The 26,035-nt window shown below is 36.9% G+C and overlaps 2 protein-coding genes across 2 annotated transcripts in view; one reads left to right on the top strand and one right to left on the bottom strand.

Annotated features, from left to right (window-relative positions):
• Window positions 1-3,384: 3,384 nt before the first annotated feature.
• On the bottom strand, window positions 3,385-23,980 carry LOC134843786 (cold shock domain-containing protein E1-like). The gene is made up of 12 exons (XM_063860066.1): window positions 23,732-23,980; window positions 22,151-22,678; window positions 21,710-21,760; window positions 21,536-21,636; window positions 20,580-20,793; window positions 14,109-14,287; window positions 13,361-13,628; window positions 10,696-10,966; window positions 10,104-10,351; window positions 7,787-8,071; window positions 5,664-5,836; window positions 3,385-5,267 (listed from the first exon to the last, which is right to left on the bottom strand). Exons 1-12 carry the CDS (start codon window positions 23,768-23,770, stop codon window positions 4,862-4,864), a joined length of 2,763 nt encoding a protein of 920 aa, XP_063716136.1. The 5' UTR covers window positions 23,771-23,980; the 3' UTR covers window positions 3,385-4,861.
• A 339-nt stretch (window positions 23,981-24,319) lies between these two features.
• The window catches only part of LOC134845307 (uncharacterized), a 354,200-nt gene continuing 352,484 nt past the window's right edge, over window positions 24,320-26,035 (top strand). The window contains exon 1 of the mRNA XM_063862279.1: window positions 24,320-24,336. The gene's annotated coding sequence lies outside the window, so the exon portion shown is untranslated. The remainder of the gene's footprint in view (window positions 24,337-26,035) is intronic.

Raw genomic sequence — 26,035 nt, 5'->3', positions numbered from 1 at the left:
GAAAATAGTGTTTTCAAACACAAGCTGCGTGAAAGTCAAAACACCGATGAATGTGCTGAAGTTTAGATAGCTTGTGTTTCAAAACACTATTTTCTACTTTGCTGAAAAAAGCCTATCAAATTGTGCATACATGGATCAAATTTTGTAAAGACTCCTGTTTATAATTTTTTTTGGGTTTTCATCATCCCTTGCGTTTTTTACTGCTTTTGTATTAGTACTTGACGACCAAAATATTTGAAATAAAATAGCAAATTTTTTTTTTATTTTAATTTTGTTAAATTTATCAATTCACTTGCAACCTCAACTACAGGCTCAAGTTAAAGACAACTTAAAGTCTTCTAAAAGACGAAAAACAGCAAATTTAGTTTTTTTGTGGTTATACCCTTTTGCCATTCGATAGTAGAAACTGCCTTTCTTTTATTAAATGCAACGAACTGAGCTTCAAAGAATCAAAAGTCAAACCGCGAAAAGTATGTTTGAGCTTCAACAAAACTTAAGACTATTCCCCAAAGAAAATGACAGAAATATCATCACGACTTATAGTAAATTCTGAACTATGTTAATCGACTTTTAAAAAGTGAACTTTTTGGTTTTTTCCTCCACCATGTGAAAAGCTTGAGACAGACATAACACAGATGAAGATCCAAAAAAGCTCTAAGTATTGAAATAAAAAACTACGAGTCTAGATTGGATTGCGAGCCACGACATTCAATCAGTGTAGCCAAAAGGTTAAATTGATAAAAAAAACTTTACGTGAAAATCTCAGCTAACGGTGCTACAATTGAACAGCAAAAAAAATACAAAATCTTGCATAACAAAATCAGTTTTTGAACAAAAAAATTTAATATAGAAGTTAAACTCACAAAAACATTGATTTACAGAGAAAAACTTGTCCAATTTTCAACGCTCACAAAAAATGACCCGTATCGAAAAGCTTGGATTTGGTTTCAGTTTTTTTTTAGCAATATTTGATACTTTTTGGCATGTTTGACCAAAATCTGGTATGTTTGAACTGTCTCGACTTTTTTTGCACGGCCCAGTGGAGATATGTTATGACTTTTTTAACAAAAAGGGTGTGTTTTCTGTCATCTTACATCCTTTGAATTGCTAATTTGAAATGACGAGAGACTGACATCTAAGATATCTATACTTCTTCAAAACTGACTTTATAATTGAAATTCTGAATTAAAACTTGCAAGCAATTTCTGATTTCGATGTCAAAGGCAGGTTTACGTGGCGAGGAGTGCATCAACTTTCAGGAAAATTTTTTTTATTCGAACAGGGTTTCAGCATATCCGGACATTTTTCTAACGATCTTCATTTTGTTTGCAACATAGCCTAAAAATGATTGAAACTAAAATTGATTTTACATTTTTGAAAAGGACTAGGCTGAAACAAATAATTAATTTTACTTCAGGTTTGAGGCTGAAGTCATCGAGTTGAAAACATCGAGCCTAGAAAGGACTAGGCTGAAAGCATCGATTTTGGTTTCTTGAGAGCGTAATTTACTTTTCTTCAAGCATTTGAAACTATTTTGAATTTCTGCATAAGTCGAAAATCAAAGCAACTACAGCAAACATTTTAAACACCACACTACCTAAATAAGTGTCTCTACTTCGTTCACTGGCATTTAATAGGTGGGAAACGGTGATCATTTCGCAAAAACCCTACTTACAGTGGGTAGTGTTGTACCTATCTGTTGGTTGACAGCAAGATTTTAAACAATCTATAAGGCCACTGATTTGTCATAAATTATAGCCGTCAGACACTTCAAAAAGAGTCTTTGAACATAAGTCAACAAACAAAAATACGGACTCGTTTTTTAAAAAATCTCAATTTCCGCATTTCAACGAAAGCAATAAATAAATTTAAAGATCTTTGAATTTTTAGACTAAATTATAATTGGCATTTTTTGATGATTTCAGTCCAACTAGAGAAAACAGCATACAAATATTGTTTCCCTTGGGAAATCTGAAGTTATTTATGTGCCCTTTATAATTTTACTGATTGATAATGCAGTTTGTCTTTCTTTTAACAAAAAAAAACTGAACTTGAAAAAAAATCAACATTTTTTTGATAAAAAAAGAATTTGTGGAAACTGAATCAATAGGTTAACCTTTTTTTGCAGGTAAATTTGATAACCAAATTCCATACTCGGATAAGAATTTGATCACCTTTTCTGTGACTTAAACACTTCTGCTTATCGATAGTTAAGTTTGCTTTCCTTTTCCAAGTGGAAGTGAGCTGAAATCAGAGACAAAAATCAAAATCAAAACGCGAAAAAATACTGCTCTTTTATAGAAACGAAACACAAGTTATCAAAAAACTTGACAATTTTTAGACCCAACAATGATATGAAAAAATGAAGTAGAAAGTGGTGACTAGGTGAAAAAAAACAGACTGATCTTAAAAACAGAGCGAAAAAAAAACTTCTGGTCAAAAAAGTACTAGTAAAAAAGTCATAAGTACAGAAAACTTCAAAGTTTGCCTAATAAATGCATGATCAACAATTCTGCAGTTTATCTGTCTGTATTTTTGACTATGACGCAGGTGTTGTTTCAAAACACTGAAAAAATTTTCTTATTGGCAGAATTCTACAGTCGCATTCGCGAATTTGGCAGGATCTTCGTCACAGACTCTAATTTATGGTTTTCCCAAAAATTTTCAGGACAAACTCAGGCGAAGTATCAAGTTTTATGCAGAGCTTTTTATACATAATATACATACATGTATAAACTCTAAAAAATCCTTATTTGCGGGAGGATATTTTTTATAGAACTTGATCAGTTCAATTTAAAAATTTCTAAGAGGTCAGTTGCGCTTTTAAGTAGAGGGAGAAGAATTTACCAGTCGAAACATAGTTCTTAGCGTTTCACCATCTTCGAAGTTGTTTAGATTAGGCCATTCTTCTTTATGTCTTTGCTCTCGGTATAGCTCGCAGCAGAAAAACAATGATAGCCTTTTTCTGCAGATTTTTGGCAAACACGTTACGGCGAGGCAGTCTTCCACATCCTTCAATCAACAGAGGAAGCTGAGAAAAGAAAAAAGCTGATCTTAAAAAGCTGAACTTGGGAGCGGAAAAAAAAGATCGAAAGAAGTACTAGTAAAAAGTCGGAAGTAACTTTTCGAAACTAGAAACCTTTAATTTTTGTAAAAAGCATAAATTAACACTTCAGAACATTATTCATCTGTATTTCTGGCTTTCACGCAGCTTTTGCTTCAAAATACTGTTTTCTGCTTCACAAAAATTGATCCGCGCATGCAAGATTTGATAGGCTTCATTTTTCAGCAGAGACTCCAATTTATGATTTTCTTCGAGTTTTCATCATGCCTTACATTTTTTACTTCTTGCGTATATGTACTTGACGACCAAAACATTTGAAGTAAGATTGCAAAATAATTTATTTCAATTTGATTAAATATATCATTTCACTTGCAACCTCAACTAAAGGCTCAAATTAAAGACAACTTAAAGTCTTCTAAGAGACAAATGACAACAAATTTAGACACTCCACAATAGCACCTTCGCTGCAAATTAAAAGTTTTATTCAGTTTGCTTAGCTGAGTCGCAAGGCCAAGGCTGATTGACTCAGTTTGCCCATCATAATGATCCTCTTCCTCCTCATCCCTTTTGAACCCCTCCTCTAGTTCAGTTGTATGAGAATGGTTGCAGCCTCGTGTTTAGGCAAGAAGGCTTCCACGACAAGTGGTCCAATTAAAATTAAAACAAATCAAGTGGGAAGCAACGTAAGCTGATTCTTTGTAAACAGTACTCTTCGGTTGGTTTACAGCAGCGAAGCCGATACAGACGACAGCAGTGTATAATGGTGTGTAAATATTGCCCCACGTCAGAAGCTGGATATAAGAGAGGGTAGGAATAAGCCCGAATGTTGAGTAACAAGAAACAGATTTAATAAGATTAAGGCCGATTATAACTTAGAGATGTACATGAATATGGAAAGCTTTTTGATTTTTGGTTGTTTTTTGCAGTAAACTTTTTTTGTTGTCCTAATCACAGAGCATGGTGAAAAAATGAAGTTTGGAACTAATGAATAGTTTTTAGTTGGTAAGTTTGTTTTCAAATACAATGAAGTTTGGTTTTCCTTTCATAATTATAGTTGGTTTTCTAGTATAATAAAAGCCATATTAAGCAATAATACTAGGAAATGGGGTTTTTTGTGTTTTAGTCGCTTGATAAAAATCGACAGGGTTAGCAAGAGTCAAAAAAGTAGGTAAGGAGTATTGGAAAGGTACGGCTTTGTGTAAAAGTTGAGTTGAGCGTAGTAATAAAAGTCAATTGATGGTAAGGTTTGCGACAAAGTTGTGATAATTTAAGAGCACTTTCTGGGAAATAATAAGACGTCCAAATATTTTTTATTTCTAATGTAACTAATAGGTAGCGACTTCGAGCTAAGCTACATCAGTCGACTATTTTAACTTGTTTTCCATTTAACTAGAGATCGATTTCTGTGCATTACACTTAATGTTCCAGTTCCGACTTTGATTTTCCAATTGCTTTAACAACTTCGTTCCGTTCACTCCCGCCACGAGTAATAAAGAGCAAAATTAACTGAACAAACAACAACAAAACAGGACAATTTTAAATCCAGTACTGAAGATAACACTGATTGACATTTTGGGAAGCTTTTTGGGCATCCAACCCAGCGTGCAAAAAAAACTAAATGTATCTAGCGGCAATAAATAGTTTTTTTTCTAAAATGGCACCTTTCAAAAGATTGCTTTGAGCTTATGAAACAAGTCGAAAAAATACATTTGGAATGCGAGAGGTCAATAAAGTAATAGCCAATGGCTAAAAAGGAAAGTAAGGGGCAAGCGATAACTGATCGATGATTCAATGTTTTCAAGCGTCACCACAAGAGTCAACCGCTTTCTTCGTAGGCTCAGTAGCATTCGTTCCGACGGCACTTGCTTCGCCGGCAGGCCCTGCCGACGTGATACGAATTGTTGATCCCACTTTTTCGTTTTCTTCCTGGTGATAGTTGTCTCCGCTTCCGTCTTCCGCACAGAGATCATCTTCGTTGGAATCGAACAGATCATCGTCGTCGTCTTCAGTTTTCGAGCCATCTTTCTTGACTGTCTCGCTAGGCGCGGGAATTGATCGCTGGAACTGGAAGCCTCTGGTTCCATCTGATACGTATGGTTCCCGAATGATTGATACTTTTGACTCGTTACGACTAAGTGAGATGGTTCTCACTCGATGGCTAAGACGGTCGGTAGACTTCTCAACAGTTGCATTGGCAGCAGTGCTAAAACACATTTTACTCATCGGGAACAAATTATATGATACGATAAACATCTACAAAATGATTGAATTTTAAGGATCTAGACTCCACAAATTACAACAACAACAACAGCTAATATCATCAGCATAACCGATTTCATGGTGTACATTCCATTAATCATCATTTTTTCACCCCAGAACTGAAAAATTCGCGCTATACAAACATCAAAAGCGACAGAGAGTTGCAAAATGTTACACAGAAATTAATTCGAAAGCGCAAATAATCGATTTGAAAAAAATAGCCAACAAAAGCTAGTTTTTTAGACTGAATGTATACCTCAAAGTCACCTGAATATACGCAATTGTCAAATTTTCCTTCTAATTACTTCTGTCTGTGACTACTTAGTGCCGTTTATGATACCTGATACGTTTGACGTTGGTGGCGGAGCTCTTGTTGGTTTTCAGGTTCTTCACCACTTCGTACTCCACTTCATCGCCTGGCTTCAGACGCACGTAGTCAGCCACCTCCGACTGGTGGAAGAACAACTGCTTGTTGTCATTTGCACCCTCCGCCGTATGCGCAATGAAACCAAACTGAAACAAATGACCGCAATCAACAACACGCAATATTTGTCTCGTTTCCCGTTCCCCTCAAATTCATTAAATTGCAATGTTCATACCAGGCGCGGATCTAGGATTTTCTCGAGGGAGGGAGGGATTTCAAAAAAATTCGAATTTTTTTCGCCCTTTTTTAAGGCCCAGCTAATTGATTTTCTGAGCTCTCCCAAATCCTTATGAAGGCCTTATTTCGAAAATTTTTCAAAAAAAACCAAAAAACAGGCCAAAAAAGGCGTTTAGGCACTTTTTGGAAATTGTTGATTAAAAAACGCGCGTTTTTTTTTGGTGCGCCCCCCCCCCCTCAAAATTAGAACAAATTGGCGCCAAAAGCGCCTTTAGAAAAATGGATATCTCAAAATATTACAAACAGGAAACCCTTAGGGTCGGCAGGGGGTCAAATCCCTGAGGGGGGCATCCGACCCCTAAATCCGCTGCTAGTTCATACCACAATTTACAGGTAAGAATAAGGAATCAAATTTTTTCATTTCATCATAGTGACATGTTTCATTGCAAACTTTTTATTCCGCTGCAAAATCTGACAATTAAATTGCACTTTCGAAACCAGAAATCGATCACTTTTTTTCGCCATTTCAGCTTTAATAATTAAGCATTTCAAGACTTTTCCTAAAAACAAAAAATTACCAAGACGATTTTAGGTATTCACGACGTTTATTACTCTTAATCATATTTCAGCAAACATCGAAAGAAGTATATGACATTGCTAATCGAAGATTGAAAAAGAGTAATGAGCGCAAGTAAACAAAAAAAAACACTGACTTTCTTGAAATAATCTCAACTTTCGAATTTCAAAGAAAAAAATAGATGCCCTTTGAATTTCCAGAGCAATTTATGATTGGCTCTTTTTTGATAATATGAACCCAATTTGAGAAAACTGGATCAGTAGGTAAAGTTTTTATTCCGCTGAAAAAACATTATATATAAGACTTTATATATTTTTTGATGCAAGCCACTAGTATCAATGCAAAGTTTGAAAAATTTACTGAAACTTTGGTTCCATGTTATCAGCTTAAGTAAATAACTTCAGTTTGGCGAATTTTCATCTGATTTTTGATAGAAACTGTACAATGACAAATTTAGCTTGAAACTAAAATCGAGCTGATGGTTTTCAATGTTTCAAGATATCCTAAAATTACTGATGCGTTGGCTTCTCGTGAAGATGGCTTCACAACAAAAAACAAAGCCAAATGAAGATTAGAAAAGAGTAATGAACGCAAGTAAACATAAAATAAAGAAAACAGACTCTTGAAAAAAACTCGAAACTTTCGAATTTCGAAGAAAAAAATAGATGCTCTTTAAGCTCTTTGAATTTTTAGAACAAATTATGATTGGCGCTTTTTTGATAACATAAACCCAACTAATGAAAACTGCTACTCATCTGGAAATCTAAAAATCAAATTCCATTTTTGAAACACCATTCCGTTTTTTCGCACCATTTCCACGTTCGTATTTGGAGAGTGCTATTTACGTCACTTTCAGCAGATGAATTTCAATTGAACTCAAAAAGTGCATTATACCTAAGTGCATCAATATTTTAAGACTTTTTCCTATAAATAAAACAAAAAAAAATCAGCAAGACCTATACAAGAGTCTTCACTACGTACATTACTCTTTAAAAATGACCCATTCATTTTTAACCCGTACTTAGTCGTCAACGAGCTATCAGCATTAAACTACACAGAGTAAAGCACGAACCGTGCACGAGTTTAAGCATTCGTAAGATAAAAGTGTAGATAGAAAAGAAAACGTGAGAAATGAACGGATACAAATTTGACTACTAACGCCTGAGTCTACGCCGTTGTCCTACAAGACACTATCAATTTCAACCCAAATCTACTTTTTAGTTATTTAATGTGAAGAAACAAAATAAGAACAGCCTAAACGACAATGCTTAATCAGTTATCTTACCTCTCCCTTGACAGCTGTGACCTTTGACCTTAGCCTACTTCTATTGGGTTTGACCTCAACTGCTCTTTTCTCGCCCGTTTTGGTCACAGTTCCCACTCGAAACTCAACCAAGTCTCCGGCCTGCAGAACTGGAATTGGTTTCTGGCAGAAAGAGGATCCACTGAATCTGTACTGTCTGCCCGTGAACAGGTCTTGAATCTTCTCCTTGATAAGACCTTGTACGTCTTCGGCAGATGAACGGATGGCTCGCACAACTTCTCCAGTCAACGCTTCAGAGTCAAGCGTCTGAAAAGAAGATTTTGTGTGTCCATTGTCCTAATACATACTGTAATGAATTCCTCTCTAATATGTACTGTACAACAACGATTACATTCAGTATAATTGAAAGTATATATCTGTCTTCATGATAGCTATATCAATTATTTTGCTTTCTGGAGAGTATGCATGGCTTAAATTGGCAGGTAGAAATTTTTATTAGCGCTATACAATTTTTCGATAAAAGTAACCCTATTTGAGAAAACTTGATCAATATGTAGATTTTTTTGTTACGCTGGGAAAACTGAAAATTATATTTCATTTTCGAAATTAGAAGTCGATAACAATTTTTGTGAACTTTGCCCTTCTGCTGTTCAATACTTGAATTTCTTTTCCTTTCAATAATTAAATGTTCAAAATGAATTGAACTAACTTAAACATAGCCAAATGATATTGGAAAAAAGTAATGAACGCAAGGAAACCGAAAAAAAAACTTGACTTGTTGTTTTCAAAAACCTTAACTTTTGAATTTAAAAGAAAAAAATAGATAGCCTTCAAGCTGTTTGAATTTGTAGAACAATTTAAGATGGACACTTTTTTTGTTAAAAATAAAAAAAAAATGAGAAGATTGGATCAATAAGTAAAACTTTTAATTCGCTGTGACACAGAGGCGAAGCTGAGCTCCGCGCCACTTGCAATACAAAAGAAAAAAAAATGAAATAAATATCGATAAGGTCGAAAAAACTAGATCTATTAAAATGAATAAGGCTAATTTTGAAACAAAAATATGACAAGACAAAAGAAAGTATAATAAGCATCGGACTAAAAAGACGTCAAGTCCCCCTCAACCTCAAAACACAGACAGCCACACACAAAAAAAACCTTTTCACTTGTCGAAAGACGCAACATGAGGCCAATAAGCCTATATTATATAGGCCGAAACCTATCAATCCAAAAAAGGAAAAACCAAAGCCGGAAAAAATTGTTATCATGAAAAACTTGGGCTATATTTCTTCTAAGAAAATTAGCATTTTGCGCGATCCAAAGGTGAGCATTAAAACCATGTTTCTGCTGAAACGAATCGAAATTAGGTCACTACACTGATACACAATATGCCGAAATCATTTGGACAGAATAAAATTTTTGAACGGAAGTCAATTTCAGTAAGATTACAAACAGCAGAGTTTAATCAGAACACTAAAAGCAACTATAATTTAAGAAAAAGTTTAGAAAAATCAACAATAGGGCAACTAAGCCGACAAAACATCAGCAGACAATAATAAGCCAGCAATTTTTTTGAAAACGGACTATTTACCGTTTGAAAAAAAAAAACAGGTCCGGTCAGTTTCAAACCCATGACCTTTGGTGTCACAGGCCTATTCGTTACCTCCAGACTAAGTGTGCCGGAGACGCTTAGAAATGTGAATTCATCATGAACCAAGATACCAATTGATTATGTGATTCTGTTAAACAAGTTGTTTACCCGAAGAAAGTCTATATTACAGTTTGATAACGCTTGCTAATTGCAAGCGTAATAATTAATTTCCATTTTCAAAATTAAAATTCGATCAATTTTCGTGACCTTTTTGCTGCTCGATAGAGCCGTTTGCATTCCTTTAAACAAAAAAAATGAACTGAATTTAAAAAGAAACACAGGCCTTGGCTACTATTTTTTGACAATTTTCAACGACCAACCCATCTTTGGCGCCAATCTAAATTTATTTTGAGGGACGGGCACTTTCGGCTTGCAGCGCAGGCTATAAAAACGGCATTTTTAGCTTACAGCGCAGCAAATTTAGTCAAAATAGGGACGTTATGGAAATCAATCTGGTCGACCCAAAAAAAGGTCGATGAAGTTATCGAAAATGGTTTGAGAGCCCGCCCTCGAAAATCTTTCACCCTCCTCGGTTAGACAGTGCACTGCGCCTTCCATTTAGCAAATGACTTTGAATTAACTTTGAAATCAAAAGTCAAAACCGAAACATAGCGTGAAAAAGCTTTTTTGAACTAAATAACGGTCTTCACTATATTCATCGACTTTTAAAAAGTCGACAGTACATACCATTGACTGTATGGTCTTCCTTTCCAAGAGTGAGATGTTGTCGGCAATGGACTTTTCACCTGTGGTCCTGAGGAGGAACTGCACTTCGTCTCCTACCTCCAGACTCATGCTGGATCCATCGACAGGAAGCATAACTGCACTCGTCTGGAAATAGAACTCGTTCTTGTGGTCCTCGCTCTCTAAGTAGCCATGGTTGCGAAGGATGCACGAGACAAAGCCACGTGTCTTAGTCACAGTCTCTCCGTCAGCTAACAATATAAACAATTTTTTTCACTTCGTTACTGTTTGGTCAAAATTAGTTTCTTATTTTAAAACTTATTTTTAACAAACAACTTCCTTGAATTACTAGTTTGAATATGTATATGTACAACCTTTGAACTATTCTTTAAGAACGGATGTAGAGGTTGCGGGGGTCATGATACGGACTACCACCAATTAACAGGTTCTTTCACAGTTTTAATCTTAATGCTTATCATCAATGATCGTATTCTTAGTGACTCGCCGCTGCCTTCTTAAGGCTTACATCTTGTTGATGAAATACAAGTGAATCCTAGTCGATTAACATCAATTAACTACATTAGCTCTATCACACCTAACGTGGCGACCGTAATTGGACTCTGGGCAGTGAGTGGACTGGCAGAGAGCTGTGATGAGTTGGTATGTATCAGGAGAGGAGAGTTGGACGCAGAAGAACCCTTTCCACCCATTGACAATGAGGCTAAACCAGAAGCACTGCCTGACCTGTTCGTCTTCTTTTGGTTACCTGGACCCAGGATCTTGATGCGCACTGCGTTTTGCTTGTCTGGTGAGTCAGTCGTGATGATTGAGAATTCCACTTCACAATTCAGTTTGATGTACCCTTTCTGGAATAATAGTTTTAATTCAGGGAATCAATAGATATTTACCATTTAAGAGAAAAATGCAAGGAATATATACGAGCTCTGCGTAATTTGTAGGGCTGACTAATTTAAAATCAACACAACCAACCAAAACTGTACAAGCGTCAGTGAACTCACAAAAACCATATGATTATTCTTAATAGATAGCCACCATAGCGTTTGAAAAGTGTCAAAAAAGATCACCTTAAAGCTCTTTAAATTTCCAGAATCTTTTATGATTGCTATTTTGATCACAACCAGTATCCATTCCATATTTCATTCGAACTCCGGGAATTAATGTATTATTAGCAAGAATACTTTCAAAATCATGCAAGAATACTTTCAAGATCAATTATGGTCAAATCTAAACAACATTGAGCAGCGTGTATGTTACCTCATTGTTTCGCAAAATTTCTCTCAATTAAAGCATTGATGTTTACCGACGATATGATTCCGTATCACTTTCAAGCCAGTTCCAATTTGAGTCGAACAATTATAAGAAGGGGATAAATTGCAAGGGGTTATCTTAATCTGGGGTTGAAAGACGCAGGTTAGGAAATAGTGCGTTGAAAGATTGAGAACCTTTGAAAATAGCCAACAGACAGTTGGAAAAGTGTAAAAGAACAAACTGGAAACAAAATTGATTTGAAATTTTTGAACTTTCAATTTTAAAAAAACATATCACATTGTAGCTCTTTGTCATATTTTTATGCTTTGCGTTTTCGTTAAAATAGAGAAAACTGGATCAATGTAATTTTTTTTCTGCTGTGAAATTCGAGAAATGTAAGTCCTTAAAAAACTAGAAATCTTTCACCTTTTTTATAAAATATATGGCCATTAAGCCCTTTGAAGTCACAGTTGTCATTTTTTGCTTCAATTACTCCCAAGGTGAGGAAACTGAATCATGAGGAAAAATTTTCATTCCACTAGGAATCTTTATATTATTTTTCACTTTCGAAACACCAAATCGATCACATTTTTTTCGCGCAATTTTAGCTTTCACCAAATGCTCAAAAATGCATATATACCTAAAGACATTCATATGTGCATTTATATGTATGAAAGCACGTCTTTTGTTATTAGAGCATTTTGAAACTTTTCCTGAAAAAAAACGTTAACGAAACATCGCCAGCTGAGCGGAAAAAGAGTAAGCAACGCAAGGAAACGGAAAAATTACTGAATTTTTTTTCAATAAATTCAACTTTCTCAAAATTTATGTTAAAAAAATATGCCCTTATAGCTCTTTGATTTCCACGAACAATTTATTAACGGATCTTTTTGATAAAATTAAATCAACCGAATTTTCTAGAAAACCTTCGATTTTCAAACAAAAAACATTTGGCCATAAATAAAGCTCTTTGAAGTCACAGTTGGCAGTTTTTGATTAAATTACCTCTAAAGTGAGGAAACTGAATCATTAGGAAAAATTTTCTTTCCATTAGGAAATCTGTAAATTAATTTTGACTTTCGAAACACCAAACCGATCACGTTTTTTTTCGCGCAATTTCAGCTTTCATAAATGGAGAGCGCATTTTGCCTACTTCTAACAAAAGCTCAAAAGTGCTTATATACCTAAAGACATTCATATGTGCATTTATAATATGAAAAAACTTCTTGGCTCTTTTTCCTTCCCCCCCCCCCCCCCACGTGCAAAATTTTACAAGTAAAATTTTGTTCACGTTATCCGAATGTTATGAAAATTGGTATGCGAACTATTTAGGCCATGGTCTTCATGATTAACCTTGTAAAACCCGTCGCTACACCATAAAATTGACGCTTATGTGAGGTGGGGGAAGGAAAAAGAGCCCACTTCTTTTGTTATTAGATCATTTTAAAACTTTTTCTGAAAAAAACGTACACAAAACATAGCCAACTGAATTGGAAAAGAGTAAGCAACGCAAGGAAACTGAAAAACCTGATTTGTTATTTTTTTTATAAATTCAACTTTCTCGAATTTTGAGTTTAAAAAATGTCCTTATAGCTCTTTGAATTTCACGAACAATTTATTAACGGATCTTTTCGATAAAATTAACTCAACTTGAGAAAACTGCATAAAAGGTTAATTTTTCAATTCCACTGGGAAATCTGCATCTTAAAATCCACTTTCGAAACTAGAATTCGATCACGTTTTTCGTGACCGTTACATTTTTGCTGTTCAAAAGTTGAGTTTCCCTTCCTTTCAACGAAAGAATTGAACTATCTCAAACATAGCCAACTGACAGTTGGAAAAAAGTTATGATCAAAAGGCAAAAAAGCACAAAAGTGAACATTTTTAGTCAATAGAAAAAAGAAGGTTCGTACTAAAACACTAGCTTCTCGCTAGCGTAAATACGCGTGTTATTTATTTAAGGTGAACTACAACTAACAACCACATCGTACCTGGTCGAGTACTTCGCTGAAGTGGAAGAAAAGACGAGTTCCCTTGTCATAGCAGTTGACGAATCCGAATCCGTCCTTAAGAGTAGCGATGGTGCCTCTCTCCCTCTTCTCACCACTGGAGCGAAGACTCTCCTCCAGTAACGTCACATTAGTCGCCCTTTTCAAACTGTCTCGTTTGTCAATGGCTAGATTGAACGTCACGTGGTCACCAATCAGCAGAGTGTACTCTCCGTTCTGATCTCTCTCGCCAAATACAATCTCACATTCTCTGCAAATTATAATCTTGTAAAACAAAAGGAAAAGCAAAAATTGATAGCTTTTTCTTTTTTTATCTCAGATTTAGGACGGTAATTAGAGAAAATTTTTTTGAAAAAATCATAAATATGGGTCAAGAATTACAGCGCCACATTTTTTCGAAGGCTGTAGAAAGTGGGGTAATGTAAAAAGAGACTAGTGGAGATTGGCCGCCCTTTTCGTTTATGCAGGCACACAGGGGAGTGGCCGCCCTTTCCGTTGGTACCACTTTTTCGCAAATCAGTAGAGTAGTTTGTGAGAAGCGTCAAAAAATAATAACAGAAAAAGCCTAATCCCATGCATTTTCATAATACCTGTTTTTGTCAAACAGGAACTCAACTCAAATTTGGCTTTCTAAGCCTTCTCTTGATTTAGAGCCTTGTTTAGATATCAAATTAGCGAGAAAATCACCAGCGGAAAAATCATTATAAACATTGCTATTGACTTGACCTACCCTTCGATCTCGTCCTTGTACTTGAGTCTTGCGGGAAGTGGATCGTCTGGGTTGGGCTTCTTACCCGGCGCTCGCGGGATCGGCTTCACTATTGTTCCTCTCCTCATCTCCGGACGCACATCCTCAAATTGCACAGTGCCCGCAGGCAGAGCATACACAGAGGTGGCCACTTCTTTGCCCTAAATAACACGACAGGTAACACTTAAACGATTAGCGTGGCGTTCCAATACAGACAATTTTTGCTCAACGAAGTTTATACACCTAAGCTAACAACCTACACACTGGCTCCGATAGAGTTGATACCAGGACAAGAAACCTGTAACGATTCGAAAGGCGTCGCGCATACTGAACATAGGCAGAGCCAGCAGACAGTTGGAAAAGAGTCAATAAACTCAAGTAATCGAAAAAGTTTCGTGACCTAAAGTTAAACCGCGAAAAAGTTGAACATGAACAAATTTTTGGCCTTTTCCTGGAAAAATAACCACACTACGTTCATCGAATCTCAACTACTCACGACATGTTAAAATCACGAGTTCAAAGGAAAGTTCAATCATTTCAAATTGAATTTGTTTATGCCGTAACCAATTGTTCACAATATTAATTATACGTCTGCATTGAACGGTAACCAACAAAGAGACAATTAAACCTTTAATTCAACACTAATTCTTAAATGCTGGCGAACAAACTCTGAAATAAACAAAGTCTGCGGCAAATCAGACCCCCCTTCAGTAGCAAGGAATTTTCTCGAAGTCAGGACAAGTATTACCGCTGCCGACTTCTCTACATACACGTCTACCTATGGCTTGAATACGTTTGACTCAGATGCTTATCAACGCTACACCACTTGGAACTGACTGAACTACAAATCAGGCAATCTACGGTGTTATCGCCACTACTGAAATTGATTTCAGACCGGTCCCGCCTACTGCAAACTTGGGTAAAATCAACTTAAGCGCGCATCTGCTATACAACTTCTCGCATCTACCAGCATCTAATGTTAGTAGCGTTTATAACTAGAGCTCTACATTCGCGAAAAGTCCTCTGTTTCTACAATTGAACATTACGATGCTAACAACTAGCATGACCACCATAGAAGCCGACAAGATCAACAATGCGACAATTGAACATTACGATGCTAACAACTAGCATGACCACCATAGAAGCCGACAAGATCAACAATGCGACAAGATATTTGGATGTCATCAAGGACAAAGCTGCAACTACGCTACCAATCAATCGACTACTAGCAGCAAATGCAGTCTCAAAAATTTCAAGCAACCGGAGAAAAAAACTGCAAAATTTTGACGGCAACCCGCTGAAGTGCAACAAATGGTTCGAACTCTTTCAGACTGTCCAAGCAACAACCCACGTCTAAGCCCTGTTGATGAAGTTACCTAGGAACAATCATTTTTTTTTCTGATAAGGAGAATTCAATGATAGAGAGCTACGGAACCTTCTCAGTATGAACAGGCAACCCTCCAGCTATTGCGTGGACACGGTAACTCAAAATATGTGGTGACAGCTTTCAATCGAGAATGATTTGTCAAATTGATAAGCAAACCGCAAGCCTTCTTCAAAAACGTTGCCCTTCGAAATCAACGGCTTAGCATCTGACCTCAACTTCAGTAACTTGACTCGACTTGCTCATCAAAGCTCCCAGTGAGTTTAGTTATGAAGTAAGCAAAACACTGCGTGCTGCACAAACTCGAATACGCAACAATCGAAGGTTTACGCAGTATCTTAACAATTACTCATGGGCATGCGCAAAACTGGACTTACCACCAAGCACGACGAAATAACCAAGCAACAAAACAACAAACTGACAACCATCACAACCGATTTAACTCAAACTCCAGGAAATTGATAAGCAAACCGCAAGCCTTCTTCAAAAACGTTGCCCTTCGAAATCAACGGCTTAGCATCTGACCTCAACTTCAGTAACTTGACTCGACTTGCTCATCAAAGCTCCCAGTGAGTTTAGTTATGAAGTAAGCAAAACACTGCGTGCTGCACAAACTCGAATACGCAACAATCGAAGGTTTACGCAGTATCTTAACAATTACTCATGGGCATGCGCAAAACTGGACTTACCACCAAGCACGACGAAATAACCAAGCAACAAAACAACAAACTGACAACCATCACAACCGATTTAACTCAAACTCCAGGCAAAAATAGCTGCTGCTTTCTCTATAACCAAGCCCAATGACCGCTTATTAGACAGACTGGGGTAATGTCATCCACTCGTTAGCTCGAGGTGAACACTCTACTGATGCTTAAGCACTGTCTACCATGGCAAGAAAATTTGAGCGACTGGGTATCCTAGCATCTTTCGTCATTAAACTAGATTATCCCCCAGTTTCTGGAATTGCCGAGGACGAACCTATTCTCAGTGATTTTGTTTTTCTCCACTAATCGCCAAATGGGTCGATTAATGAAAACAAAAACCCCTGTGGGACTTAATAGCTTTTGATGCCCTTACTTGCAACCTGCTGACTTCAACTGAATCTTTTCTGTCACGCGTCTTAAGACACCATGGCTACTTCAGCACTACAGGCCACTCGGGAACAAAGGTAGCCCCATTGAAGCAAGTAAATAACCCAAAACTGGAATTACAAGCTGCCATTTATGGATGCACGTTAGGGCAATTTTGCCACGGATGAAAAACGACTGATCAAACAATCCATCTATTAATGGATACAGAGCACTACAAGGAGACCCGCGATTACATCACCCATTACAAACTTAAGGCGCCAACCGAGTCATTGTGATAATGGGTCTTTCCCATTATAGCCCCCCCAAACTTTTTCATTATATCCTCCCCGAACGTTCCAATTATACACACACTATCCGTGCTGATTTATACTACTATATAAACTGAAATTTGTTTTAATGGAAATTATAAATTTAGTCTAAAATTTTGTCCAAAATTTTGTCAAAAATTTAGTCAAAAATGTACATCACAAAACATAAATGGGAAAAAAATGGACTTCCAAGAGTATGATGTTGTTCCTCAGGAAACGAATTGTGCTTCGAGTCATTCCATGAATTTTTGCATCTCAGAAGATCCGAAATGCAAACCAGACAGATGAAGGTGTAAGTTAAGAAGTTGTCGGTCTGAAGTGAGCATTAAAACAAACACCTGGTCGGCTGGCAGTATGAAACTTTGGACAAAAAACTGTTCTACTTTATGCTTGAGCAACTGATGTCGCAACTATTAAATACTGCACGATTCAATTCGACATGTCAAAAAACACAGTGGTAGTCTTCAGCCACTATATGCGACAAGTTTGCACTTGGAAACTTATTGAGAATTCTGTACAAATAGCTGGACTTAATATGACCTTCGAAAAAGACGAAAGTAAATCTAACAATGGTCGTGTTTATCCGCAACAATAAGTGTTTGGTGGAATCTTCCAGGAGACGAAGGATGTACTTGTTTGTCAAGTTCCAAACAGAAATTCAGAGGCACTCATGGATTGTATTAAAAAATATATTCGAAGTGGTTCAACTATATTGTCAGATATGTGGTCTGCGTGTAATGTACTGAACAAAAGCATTGAATATACGCACCAAACGGTAAATCATACTGTGGATCCGATAACTGGAGTTTATAACCAAACAAATGAAAGTCTTTCGCGAGATGCAAAAGCAAAAAACAAAAAAATGTAGGGAAACTGAAAGAAATATAATTGATTCTTACCTAGCGGAATTCTTGTAACGCAAATAAGGCAAAAACAAAAAAGTGTAAGTTTTCGAAGAAATAATGAGAAATGATGGCCATTTCCACAAACATATTAGTGATGCAAATGTGTAATCAAACGGTTGAAATCACATACACAATGTAACCATACTTAAATGTAAACATTGAAATTATTTATTTGATCTGTCTATTAGTATAATTAGAAACCTTTGGGGGGCTGTAATAGAAAAGTTTGGGGGTCATAATGGGCAAGGTTTGTTGGGGCTATGATTTTTTTGATACTAGGCTGGTGGGGCTATAATGGGAAAGACCCATGATATTAACGCTTTGTAGAATTGAACACAGAAACCTGGTCAACTAATTTCAGACAGAAATTCTACTTAAACACGAGGTTAATTAGGAACTCTGCATCTGTCAAACAAGAGCACTCAACTACTCAACTAATCAATTCCTCAAGCTTTTCCGGCTGACATAAACTCCCACGGGTGACTCCCCAGGCTTTCATTTCTTATTGTTATTTTGAAAACAGAAGCAATACGTTTGACTACTATGGAGGAAATGGAGAAAACGGAAACCCTTGTTTACCAATAACCCCAACAGAGTACTTTTGTGTAAGCCTAGAAGTAATTTCAAAGAAGCAGCAAGTTGACAGCAAAGATGAATTTGCACCACACCTTTACTGGACTATGATTTGATTCGAGCAAAAGGACGATTACTTAACTCTCCTTTTCCAGACGCAACAAAACATCCAATAACACTTGAAGGAAAAGAGCTTAACGTTCGCATGCTGATTGTTAACGCTCATCGACTCTGCATGCACCATAGCAATGAGCACGAGTTATTTGCAAGTAAAATTTGTAATTAATAGACTTAAGAAAAAAACTTCGACAGTATTGCCTTTTCTGTTTCAACCATGACACCAACGCGCTCCCATAACATCAACGGCTGCGTTGACATCAACACGCTCGGATGACTCAACTGATGATCCTTTTCCTCTCAAAAACAATGAAATCGACTACTTGAGGCCATTATTCATTGCTACAAAGGCTACTAAAAAGAATTACAGATGTTTATTCACCTCTCTTTTTCACGTGCAGTACACCTCAAAGCTTCGGACAGCCTTACCAGAGACAACTGCATGACAGAAATTCGACCAAAACTACTAACTGAAATTTTGAGCTTAATTGTCGGCGCCCATCAGCAACTAAATTCGCAACAAATCAGCTTCAATACAATCGTGCTAATTGCACAGCTACAATACACAACGTTGATTGGCGCCCTAATCCTCCTTCCACCCCTTCACTTTCATGGTGAGTGGAAGCGACCTGTTTTTTTTTAAATAACAGCATCTCAACTTGAACTCGGTCCCGAACAACTGTCTAGCGACCTGTTCGCTATTCTTGTAGCCGAAACGGAGGCAAAATTCAACTCGCGTCCACTAACTCATGCCAGCAGCGTTAACGACCACTACTCTCCGCTGACTATTTCTAATGAGGCGTCCTTTGGTCTAATTCTCTCGCAGCAGCCCTCATTGAAGCACCTACATACATACAAACTGTCTAATGTCATGGAAGCGAGATAAAGAGAAGAAATACTAAACAGCTTCTGGAGGCGTCTCAACTCTCATCAAAAAGGAATAAATGTACTAAAAGGATCCACTCGAAACACCTGCCCTCGTGTGGATACTTGAGGAAAATACACCACGAAGGATCAGGTCACTAGGTCGAGTGTTGGATTTTTACCGACTCAGATGGCATCGCGCGCTTGTAGTTCCAAAAAATTCTAAGGCCATTACTACAATTGAACTACAAAACACCGGGCTCAACCCCCTTTCACTCAGGTTTTCTGAACAAAGGTCACTCAAGGATATTCATGGGCTGAAGAACCAATTACAAGTTTCAATGAAAGTGCAAGCAATTTCATTTCGAAATTGTTTACCCAATACTCCATTATTAAACAAAAAAAATCACCAATACAAAGCCGGCATTAAAGCTTTTTAAATTTCTAGAAAATCATCATTGACATTAAAAAACAATTTGAGAAAACTGAATAAAAGATAAATTTTTAATTGGTCGGCAAATGAAATGAATTGAACTTAAAATCAAAAGTCAAACCCCGAAAAAATAAATATGAGCCTGAAAAAAATTATCTCGAACTATTAAGAGTCTATACGTTCATCGACTCTTTAATGATAACAATCCAAGCACATCCGAAATCTACCCCGGAAACCGAAAAACGTACAGAAAAAGAAGAGAAACAGGAGAATACTTTCGATTTTTTTATTGCTTTTTATTTAAACATTACAAAACTGTCTTGACTTCGTTCATTGGTGCTTAAATAGATGAGAAATGATCAAAAATTTCCGAATTCTATTTGCAACCTGCAAATGCGTCCCGCCAGTGTTATTTTACAAACAATTTGTGCATTATGTCCGATTGTTACAAAAACTGGCATGCGGACTAATTATCAAGCCATTACAAACATATTTGACCTTCATGATTCACCTTGTAAAACCTCTCGCTATCTCTTAAATTTGATGCTTATGTGAGGGGAGAAAAAAGAGCAATATCGTGAGACATAATCACACAATCAAACATTAGATCAATAATCAAGCCAATCAGTCGTCAGCACAAATAAGATCAATTAAATTGCCGATGAAAGAACAAAATCCAGCTCAACCAAAGAAGAGAAATAGATGGAAAAGACTATGTAACTGGGGGGGGGGGGGGCTTCTCTTGCAAAAAAAAAATTTTTCTTTTCTGACTTACATTTCTGGTATGTATCTCGAACTCGACGTCGTCTCCCACATTGACGTTGCTCACTTCGCCCATGAACTCACTGAAGTGAAAGAAGATCTCCTTGACACAGTCAGCCCTCTCTATGAATCCGAAGTTGTCTTTCAGAGAACAGACAACTCCTTGATGTCTGGGTGCGGCAGCCGACTCCTCCAAACGAACATCACGCGCCTTCATGCTGTTGGTCCTGCTCAAACTCAAACTTATTTTGACTTTCCAAACGAAAGTCCATCTGAGACATTTAATCTCGCAATTTAGGAAACAACTAGTATTCATGTGTAGCCTTAAAAACGGTCGTTTTCGACTCAGCCCGCCCCCATAATTTTTGTGATATAAAGTAAGAAGAACAGGCTCTTTTCCAGTTCCCCCTTCAAAATACCGAATTTTATGTTTATTTTACGTGTTATTACGGCTAAATGCGTGATGTTACGCTGTAAAGTATGAAGAACAAATGTGTTCACAGTTGACGATTTGTTCACCATGCCAAATTTCATTGCATTATGACAATGTTAATTAAGCTTTTCAAAATTGAATTTGAAAGTGGGGGGACTGGAAAAGAGCCAAAGAACAAATATCTTCAGAATGATTCAAATTATTAGTTTGTTCACCGTGCCAAGTTTCAATGATTTATGACAACGTTGGATGTTTATAAAAATTGAAATTGCATTTACGAACGTCAACGCCTATCTAAGAATGCTTACGACCTTTTGATGTTCTAAGCTGCAATAAAAGATGTCAGCCTGGACAGATTTAAGAAAAGCTTATAACATGCCAGAGTACTTTTCGGGTCACTTGAGATTTTCATTATTCCATATTTCGGGTATTTCTCTAACCTTTCTTGGGTGAGTCTCTCTTAGGCTTTTTTTTGCAAAATGAAAAAGAAAACTTGGAGGAAAGATGGACGAGGAAAGTTGGAAAAGATCCAATACCTTTGATCAGTTGCAATACGGAATGAAACTTTGTCTCCTTGTTTCAGTGCAGTAAGATCCCCACTCACGTCCAATGGCGTGAACGAAAGGAAATACCACTCCTAGAAACAGAACTAATTCATTGACAGGTACAACATTAAATGTACTAAAAAAGATCCGAACAGGAAAACTCACTCCTTTGTTTTCGTAAGACAATCGGCCAAGCTCTGTCTGAGGACTTGATCCCTGAAAACAGCAATAAATTAGGAAATCATTTTTACCTTTTGTTCCCGCTTTTTCTATTTATAGTTTTCTAGCCTAGAACCAAGTTTAGAGCCCCGCATAATGATTTTAGTATTATGGTGGGGCTGTATTTAGCTGGGGGCGTAGAGATGGTGGGAGTTCGTAGAAATTTTTGGTCTTTCCCAGCAAATCATAGCCATCATAATAAACGTATCTATTTTAATTGCTATAATTTTTTGTTACTACGGGGGGTATTAGGAAAGACCTTTCTTGTTTTTTGTTTCTGGGCTGGGGTAGGTAATAATCTGAAAAGCGTTTTTTTTTGTAATTTGTGCAGCTGCTGATTGGAATGATTGCAAACTCTTGCCCGTATTCAATCAAATCACCACTCACAGGTTTAATAATTGTATTGTGCTTGGGTGCATACGTGACGTCTCCCACGTATCGCTTGTCGCTGATGATCTCCGATGGAATCCGTGCGTGTTTCTGAATATTCAATGCAATCGGCTTCCCCGTTCGGCGATCCAGGCCTGCCTCGAACTCTACTTCGTCTCCATTCTTCAAGTCATCAATATTCCCCGAGTACTGACTGAAGTGGAAAAACAACCGAGCTTGCCTGTCACAGCATTGAACAAAACCAAAGTTCTGCAGCAATTTCTCGATAATTCCTGTTTCTCGTCTCGGAGGCATAGTGTTGTTTGGCGAGTAGAGCACCTCTAGGTCGGGGTAGCTTCCGGCTCCGTTGGGAGGCGGAGAAAAGTGCAAGTATGGATTGGTAGTTTGGTTGCTTTGAATTCCGTAGTTCAAAATATGTGCGGCGGCCGGCGATGTCGTCCCATTGATGGGAGCCGAAGCTGCGATCGCATGCAAGTTCCGCCTCATGTTTTGAGGTGGGCTCAACACTTGAACTTGAGGCCCCGACTAAAACACAACAATATTGCTAAAATAACAATTAATATGAACACACTGACTGCAAATTAGAACGTCTATGTTCAAAAACTATTAAGTTTAGCTCCACTTTAAAGTCAGAGCCAAAATTTTAGCAAAAAAAAATATGCAATTTTTCAGTACTTACAGTCGCAATAGGCATTTCAGCAATTTGGGTCGAATTTTTTCTTTGCTTTACTCGAAATTATGTCTGCTTCCAGTAGTAACTATCTATCTATTTATCTCCGTTTGTTATGATTTTCTAATGAATCTAAGTTTTTGTCCGTTTAAATTGAAGAATTTTCTGTTTTAATTTAGGTCTCCTTTTTGCAAGCGGGAAATGAAGCTAAATGATTGACTTTTACAATCGCGCGATCTTGGACTTCTGTTCATGCTTGACGGAAAGAGCACGTGAAATTTGACACAAGAAACAAATTCAAGTTTGGTAATTCTGCGAAAAATAAGAAGTCAACTTTACTGCACGGAATATAAAGGATGCCTGCATACTTAGTCTATACGAGATATACCAAAAAATTTAGAGCCAATAAAAATACGAAACTACTGTTCAGTATCAAGAGGTACAGTTCAACTCTCCAGTAGTATTGGATTGTTAGTACTACAAAGTTAAATATGAAGATTTGTTATAAATAACCTAATTAGTCCATATACCAATTTCGGCAACCATACGACAATGTTTCATCTAAATTTCTCATGTAAATAAATAAGTACCCAAATCTTCTATAGAAAATTTTTCAAAACCATTGATTGCATCGAAAAAAATGTTTCTCTATTCGAGTGGGAGGGGGTGTAGAGACAACAAAAGGGATTTTTTTCCATCCCACTTTGAAAATTAGGTGAGGAGTGGGAGTCAAAAATAGTCGAGAAAAGAGTTGATTGCAAAAATCGGCTCCAGTTTTGTAAAAAAAAAAAAAGATTAGCAATGTTTGGGTATATAGTAACGCAAAAACTAGAAAAAACTTAGGGGAGAGGTGAGCGGATAAAAAGCCGTTTAAGTGAGATGTTCGCAAGCAAATATGAGATACTAACCCTCGTAATACTAGTTGGCAATGATGATTTGACTGGCATTGTATCAGTTTGAGTCAAAACTTGGTTGGAAAAACTCAGGTGCAGTTCAAAGTTCGAAAGTATAATCAAAAGAATTCAGTAAGTTCAGTTCAAAACAATAATGTTCAGTTCAAGAAGGATCTCGTCACTCATATAGTGTGTAATCTATCATATAGGCAGAGACCACACAAGGCTCCCGCGATCTTAGTTAGCCTGTCTTGCCTCCAGTTACTATCTGAAACGAACAGAAAACACATAAGTGGGTTCATTTTAAGAAAGAAACTTCAACTCCCTCCATCATTTCCCAATAGATTTTCTTATTATAGCCCCCAGTCTCAAATAATATAGCACTCACGTTGATTTGACTATTACCTTCCCACCCATACCATAACCACAGGCGTCTTGAAAGCCGAAACTGCAATTGTGAGTCCTAGGACTCGCCCCGAAAGCTTTGGGTGTCAAGTTGTTTTTGATTACTAGAGCTAGGACTGTAATATTGTGATAAAAATCTTTTTTCACTCTGAACCTAGGGTAGGATATTTTAAGATATTTCGATAGCCCCACTGTTGTGATAAACTTATTAAATAATGTCTTTTAAGATTAAATGAGTTAAGGGCAGCCGTGGATGCATGTTCTCTAATTGAGCAATCATTACTCAGGCAGACCGCATTGAGACAGCTGTGAAACCAGGGCTTCTTTAATTTCTACATCCTACCCGGCCTTAATTGTCATAATAGGACACCAAAAGCGAAGAAATCAAACTTCACCCACATCAGCGATGCGGAACCAACGGAGGAGTTTGTTATTTGGCACGACGCGATCGACAACTCACGGTCGCCCCACTTTAATAACTTTGACTCACCCCTAAGAGGACAAGACTTAGCTAATTCACTGAAAACTATCTCCCTTCGTATTTTATTAATCGTACATTGCCTAAAGACTGAATTCCTAACATCTGCCGACATTTAAAAGCTAGACTCCCTGAGGTTGAAATGGTAAGGGATATTGCTTCAGGTAAGAGTGAGATAAGTAGCGAATTAAAAGAATTGTGCAAAGATTGCATCAATCCCATTCTATAGAACTATCTACGCTGGCTTGCGTTACGAGGGATACGAACAAAACTCAGCAAAGAAAAAACTTCTCAAAAAACTTGCAAAAAGACTTAGCTTTTTCATTAACACTTGTCTTCATAATCTCAAAAAATATATCCAACCTACCTTATGTAAAACGAGAACCTTAATACCCCCTTTATAAAGATGGAGAAAAAAAAACAAGAACTTTCCATTTATCGCCTGATCTCGCTTTTGGCGTGCATATAAAAACTCCTCGAAACACTAAATTTTGATATATTATACAGTCTCATTCTTCAACCCCACGTTATTTATCCCTCTATGTTCACATCCCCTATTTTATAACCCCGTAACAAGATAACCCCACATTTAACCCCCTTTTAAAACCGATATTTTTTTCAAATCAAGTCCCTCTAAAACCATAGTAATATTCCATTAAATGCACTAATTAACTCCAGAAAAGCTTTTCTTAATTCGTTTGATGCATTTAAATCACTCAACAAAAATTGCATTTTGATTAGCTAAAAAAATAATCTGTCATCTGTCAAATAGACAAATTGAAGGCAACAAAAGACGTTTGAAAGTTTTAAAAAAACAATGCTTACTCTTTAACTATTGTTATACAATTCCGTGCTAACAAAGACAAGCAAATACGCAATTACTATCTTAAAACAAAAACAAAATCTTTGAACTGGAACTGCTCAAAATATCAAACTCATAAATGCCCAACCACAGCACTCAATTACGAATGGAGAAAAGTTTAATGAAACGACAGGTGAACATAATCATGAGATTTACACGGGAAAACCTGATGCTCTGCTCGACTAGTTTGCAAAACATCAAGGGTCTGAGCAATAGTAATACCCGAACCGTCGCATTTGCAACCTTTAATCACCACGTACCAAAAAAATGGACATTCGACTAGCCCTACCAACTAAATAAAACTTAATTCCAACTGCAAAAAAAGAGCGCAGGGAACGAGAGCAGGTTTTATCAGTCTCCCAAGCAACCAGAAATTTCGAAAGATCCTAACTATTCAGATTTTTCAAAAGTTTTGACAGTGGACAAAATGATCCAAAAGTGGGTAAAGTAAATGAGATTTGACAGTGAAAAAAAATTTTGGTTCGTTGATTTTTCTTGAGAAAAGACGTCTCTTAGCAGCCTCCCGAAGTCGTAAAAAACATTTGCCTTGACTCGCAATTGAAAAAAAAATCTA

This window comes from Symsagittifera roscoffensis, chromosome 4 (genome assembly GCF_963678635.1).
Source record: "Symsagittifera roscoffensis chromosome 4, txSymRosc1.1, whole genome shotgun sequence".
In the NCBI taxonomy this organism is placed as follows: Eukaryota; Metazoa; Xenacoelomorpha; order Acoela; family Convolutidae; genus Symsagittifera; species Symsagittifera roscoffensis.
This window is presented reverse-complemented; position numbering and strand designations above follow the sequence as displayed.

What these genes read in the sequence shown, in the direction of transcription:
- LOC134843786 (XM_063860066.1), bottom strand. Translation starts at nt 23,770, where the DNA reads ATGCCAGTCAAATCATCATTGCCAACTAGTATTACGAGG. An exon ending in TGCCAACTAGTATTACGAGG is followed by an intron (nt 22,679 to 23,731) that starts GTTAGTATCTCA and finishes GTTGTGTTTTAG; the next exon opens with TCGGGGCCTCAAGTTCAAGT. An exon ending in GGAAGACCATACAGTCAATG is followed by an intron (nt 8,072 to 10,103) that starts GTATGTACTGTC and finishes TCTTCTTTTCAG; the next exon opens with ACGCTTGACTCTGAAGCGTT.